A 5,701-nucleotide genomic window follows, 5' to 3' on the forward strand; every position below is an offset into this window, starting at 1 on the left:
AGTCACCACCCATCCATGACCAAATTACATTTTTTGGCATTTAACGACAACTAAACTGGAATTCCGCTAATCGTGCCTGTATTTTTGCCTTCCATGGACCAAGCCTGACGCCGTGGGATGATGTCGGAACCGGATCACCTAATATTTGTCCCAGACATCAAATACGACCTAAGGAACTATAGTCACCGCCGCTCCATGACCAAATTATATTTTTTGGCATTTTACGGTAATTAAACTAGTATTCCGCCCGTCGTGCATGTATTTTCGCCTGCCATGGCCCAAGCCCGACGCTGTAAGACGGAGCCGGAACTGGATCGCCTAATATTAGTCCGGAATACCAAGTAGGACCTAAGGAACCATAGTCACCGCCCCGCCATGACCAAATTACATTTTGGGGCATTTTACAGCAATTAAACTGGAATTTCGCTCGTCGTGCTTGTATTTTCACCTGCCATGGCCAAAGCACGATGCCGTGGGACGGAGCCGGAACCGGATTGCGTAATATTTATCCTGGACATCAAATACGACCTAAGGTACCATAGTGGGAAGTTGCAGTGTCATCCTTATCCCCATGAGTATGTGGACCCCTCCAAACATTGTGCCCATCGCGCTTTCTTCATGGGTCTGCAGAGGAGGTCAGGCGAGTTGGTTCAAGAAGGCCAGCAGTTTGATATTCGTGGGACAGTTGATGAGTTTAGACACCAAATAACATGTATATGTATTGGAAACCGGGAATGGAAATGTTGGTCTCCATGTTCGTAGAAAGCAGATTCCCTCTTATGTTTTACCAGATGGCTATAAGCGAAGCCAAATAGCAAGGGTAATGAGTGGTCAGCTGGCAGAGAAACCATCCTGCAACGGTAGTATATGCAGGTCAAGATCTGGAGAAAGAGGGTTGAAAAGGAAAAAAGAGCTTGAAGGTTCAGAAGAGAAGCAACAGAGTCAGGACAAAAGACCATCGGTTAGCCCTCCAAGAAGGGATTCACTCTCACCTGAACTTATTGTTGGTCAGAAAGGTGGCATGTTCTTACAACAGTGTTCCTCGACAGTTTCTGGAGGGAAGAGAAAGAGTGATGAAATTTCAAATAATTTCCCCAGTGATAAGATGCAGTTTGCTATTCTGGACAAAGATGCCTGCGCTGAACCAATTAAGTCACAAGGAGCACAATGTGCTCAAAGCGCTGATGGATGTGTCCACCGTTCTAGTGGTGTCACAAACCTGGTTGAGGCTGGTACATGTGAGGATCCTGCGCATGAATTGCTCCAACTCAGCCATGACGGTCATCCAGTGGGCAGTACTGGTTGCATCTCTCTCTATTCCTCTCGGGGCGACTTATACAGGGCCGAGTCCAAGTCACTATCAAATAATGTATGTGAAAATGGTTCAAGATCTTTTGGAGATGCGTTGCTGGAGTTAGAGGTTTTGCATAAGTTTATTTTGCCTCTTATCTCTCTGACGTCATTGATTTTTATAGTTCATTCAATCTTTTTTCTTATGCCTTTGCCATGAGTTAGATTCGACACTACTGTTGCAATTTGCATGGTTCTGACCTTTAACCAGTTTCATTTTGTTTTGCGTTTCATGAAGCCAAGAGCTCCGCGTGGAATGTTAACATCACTGGATAGCATTGGATCAGAGCCTGCGCAGAAATCTTCTATAAGGCATGTTTCATGTTTTGAAATTTCATTTGCATTTAGTTTTAAATAACAGACTTTGTCTTTATCGTACTGGTTTTTGGTTGCTTTTATATGGTTGTCTTGTAGGTACAGTGTTACGTCAACAGCTTGAAAGAAGTGGAGCTTCATTTGCGAAAGTCCATGCTGGAAACAATGCCAGTCGAGGGATGAAAAGCCAGCTCAACGGGGTAAGTATAATGTTACTTGCTGGCTTTCATTTCTCTATGCTTCTTTTTTTCCAGGAGGCTTGCATATCTAATATTGGGAGTGAGCCTGATACTTGGGTGGAGAGTTCCAGGTAGAATAGTCCTGTGGACTCCTGTACAGTTCAGTTTATGTAAAAATACTAGGGACAGTGCTGGAGAAGATTGATCTTCCTACATCAGTTCGAATTGATCTTTCTTTTCGTTTGGGGGTGGGGGTTTATGGCTTTGCTGGAATTAACGAGTAGAAAGCTATGCTATGTTGGGGCGGGTTATGAGAAAGGTTAGGTGTGCTGGGTTTACTAGAAGGGGGATTCACAGTACATTTGTTCCTTGAAATAGTTTTTGTATACTCGATTACAGTTAATGACACCATTTCAGTCTCTGCGTTTCTTGCTCCGTTTCCTTTCTGTGTTTGTGTCTGTATTTAAATTATATGCCTTGGGATTTGACATCTCCAGGATATATTGAACTGTTGTTGTTAAAATTGCAATAGGGTAATTTAAGTTATCACTTTAAAAGGTTGAGGTACTTAATCTTATAATGTTTTAAACTAGAGATAGAAATCTGAATTTTAAATCATTCTGGATGGAATTGGTATTCAGATGTTCATTCAATCAATCAACTCCCTCAATTTCAAACTAGCCGTCATGGACCCATGGCTATGTGATTTTTTATATCCATTTATTTCTACCTGGACTTGTGTCATTTTGTTACTAACTGCCTCTTATAACAGAAGAAAGATATCTTCGCAATCTTATAACGGATTAGTTGTTTTCACATCAAACGTTTTCTATATCTGATCTTGTCTCGTATAATAGTTTCAATAAAACTTAACCGTAGTCTCAGCGTGTTAATTTTCACACGTAATATTAGAACGAGTTCGTCTCATGCCTTCCTCTTTTCGACTTGTATATCAGGTTAATAGATAGCTACAAGGATTTTTTCATGCTATATACTCTATTTGGCCAAGCTTCGTGAAAGTTGTGTTTGACTAATTAATTTAAAAAATATTTATGAGCATTGACCAAGCTTTTAAAAAATACGTTTAAGTGTATTTTTTTCAAAAGTGCTTTTTAAAAAAGTACTTCTGAATAGAAGCTACTTTTTTGTTAGCTTTTTTAAAACAACTTCTGATTTACTCAAAAATACTTTTTTTTTTCTCTAGAAGCTTGGCCAAACACTTCAACTTTAAAAAATATTTTTTTTTGGGCTTTGGAGAACCTTGGTCAAATAGATTATAAGAGTGTAACATGCTAAAATAGATTGAACTATATTAATAATAAAACATTTCTGCGGTGGTCATAATTATATTTAAGTTATTAAATCTTTTTGAGTAAGAAACATGTTAGCATCAGGTGAGGTATACGACTAAAATTGGAATCAATATATTTAGTGGATGTAACATGCGAATGTTGCTGTTGCTTATGAAAGGTCAACTATATATTGATTCAGTATATTTGTGTGTGGTCAAAATAAAAGGTCCAAGTCGTCCATTGATGATGTGGTAGTTATACCGTTAGCAGGCTCTTTTAATTCTGGATTAAAGTGAAAAGTAGAAGTTTCATAAATCATCATCTTTGGACTCATACTGACTTGTCAAGGTAATTAATTTTGGTTTAAATTAGAAAAGCTCTAAGAAAAAGCTTTCCTTTTTACACAAAATTCAAGGGAGTTTATTTTCAGAAATGGATATTGTTTTTCGAAAAGCAAAATGATCTAAAGCTATGTTTTATAAAGTACGTCAACAAGTAAAACTAACAAACAATTTTTTTTTCAAAATTATTTTAAATGCCATAATTTCTTACAAAACCAAAGTATGATTAGCTCAAAATGTCAAGTGCGTGAGAAGAACATATTGCCCCACAAAAAGAAAGAAAAAAAAGTTCATCCGGTGACATGGACATTATACATAGTACTGCCATTGTTTTGAGTAATAAATAAATAAAGAAAGAAAGGTTGTCTGAACTCACAATTTTATTTAAAATGTGAAAAATATGCCCGGTTAAGCAAAATGTGAGAAATATTAAAACTGGGGTAGGTAGGTGATGCAATATTCCTATGCCTTCAACACAAAAAGATCCACGATCAAATTTTGGTCATACTCTAAAGAACTCAACACTTTAACATAATACAGTAAATAGAGGTCGATCCAGGATTTTAAGTTTATGGGTTCCTACAAAAATCTTGAATTAATATACAATACTAACTGGATGAACGGAATGAGTTCCAAGCTAAATATTCTTGTACATTTAATGCATTTTTCAATACAAATACAGGTTCTAGACAAAAGTTCACGGAAACCGTAGCTATTAAATCGAATCCACCCTTGACAGTAAAACCTCTCTACAACAATCATTGTCTATAACAATATTTTACTATAATGACCAAGTACTCTTTGGAGCCAAATTTTCATGTTATGTCAATATATATATTTTCTAGAATAACACTTCACAACAGCAATAAAAAAATTCTCGTCTTAGTACAGACATAGACTCACCAATTTTATTACAATAAAATTTACAACTTAAAAGGAATAAAGTGTACAATTAAAGTATTTTATAAAATTGCAAGTAGAATTGTACCACAATTCTTATACTTATATATATACGTAATGATGATGTTAGAGTGAAATCCAAATGTCTGAAGAAGGGTGGCTCTGCTGCATCTGTCACTGCCGAATTTCCCTCACTCCCTCACCTTATAAAAAAAGCTTCCCCTTTTCTCTCTTTTAATTAATTAATTAATTAAATTAATTAACTGTATTCAACATCTCTTGATCTGATCCCTATTCCTAACTAACAACAAGCTCACAAATATCCGTAATCTCTAATTCTCCTTTTCCCTCATTTTTCTTTAGTATTAAGGGATGAAGAAGGCGACGGTGGGAGCGGTGGTGGTGGGGGCGGCGGTGACGGTAGCTGTGGCGGCACTCATCGTCCGGCACCGAATGCGGAAATCGAGCAAGTGGGCACGTGCGAGGGCAATCCTGAAAGAATTCGAGGAGAAGTGTGGGACACCAGATGCCAAGCTGAAGCAGGTGGCTGACGCTATGACGGTGGAGATGCACGCCGGCCTTGCCTCTGAGGGCGGCAGCAAACTCAAGATGCTTATCAGCTACGTCGACAATCTCCCCACTGGGTTAGTTACTTGATTTTTTTTTCCTTTTGTATCAATTAGTATCTAACCCGTCCGTCACCAAAAAAAAAAAGAGGGGGAGGGTGGGTGGTGGCTGGATTTGGAGTACGAGGTTAACACATTATATATTAATTCCTTATTTGAAAATAAATTAGAATTTTTGTATTTAGAAATTANGACCAAATTACTTTTTTGGCATTTTACGGTAATTAAGCTGGAATTTCGTCCGTCGTGCATGTATTATCGCCCGCCATGGCCCAAGCCCGACGCCGTGGGACGGAGGTGGAACCGGATAGCCTAATATTTGTCCGCGGCATCAAATACGACCTAAGAAACCATAGTCACCGCCCCGCCATGTTCAAATTAAATTTTTTGGCATTTTACGGTAATTTAAATGGAATTCCGCCAATCGTGCCTGTATTTTTGCCTTCCATGGCCCAAGCCCGACGCCGTGGGCGGAGCTGGAACCGGATCGTCTAATATTCATTCGGGACCTCAAATGCGACTTAAGGAACCATAGTCACCGCCCCGCCATGACCAAATTACATTTTTGGCATTTTACAGTAATTAAACTGGAATTCCGCTCGTCGTCCCTGTATTTTCACCTGCCTTGGCCCAAGCCCGACGCCGTGGGATGCAGCCGAAACCGGATCACCTAATATTTGCCCGCGACATCAAATACG

At 38.9% G+C, this 5,701-nt stretch overlaps 1 protein-coding gene across 1 annotated transcript; it reads left to right on the forward strand.

Annotated features, from left to right (window-relative positions):
• The first annotated feature begins 756 nt into the window (after window positions 1–756).
• LOC109222468 lies at window positions 757–2,281 on the forward strand. The gene is made up of 3 exons (XM_019386827.1): window positions 757–1,420; window positions 1,589–1,662; window positions 1,765–2,281. The coding sequence occupies exons 1-3, from the start codon at window positions 824–826 to the stop codon at window positions 1,787–1,789; spliced, it is 696 nt and encodes a 231-aa protein (XP_019242372.1). The 5' UTR covers window positions 757–823; the 3' UTR covers window positions 1,790–2,281.
• Window positions 2,282–5,701: the final 3,420 nt, after the last annotated feature.

Source organism: Nicotiana attenuata, unplaced genomic scaffold, assembly GCF_001879085.1.
Source record: "Nicotiana attenuata strain UT unplaced genomic scaffold, NIATTr2, whole genome shotgun sequence".
NCBI lineage: Eukaryota > Viridiplantae > Streptophyta > Magnoliopsida > Solanales > Solanaceae > Nicotiana > Nicotiana attenuata.

Bases quoted from the DNA above. Each gene is read 5' to 3' on its own strand.
- LOC109222468 (XM_019386827.1), top strand. From the start codon at position 824: ATGAGTGGTCAGCTGGCAGAGAAACCATCCTGCAACGGTAGTATATGC. The intron at 1,421-1,588 runs GTTTTGCATAAG...CGTTTCATGAAG, and splicing joins ATGCGTTGCTGGAGTTAGAG to CCAAGAGCTCCGCGTGGAAT. The intron at 1,663-1,764 runs GCATGTTTCATG...GTTGTCTTGTAG, and splicing joins GCGCAGAAATCTTCTATAAG to GTACAGTGTTACGTCAACAG.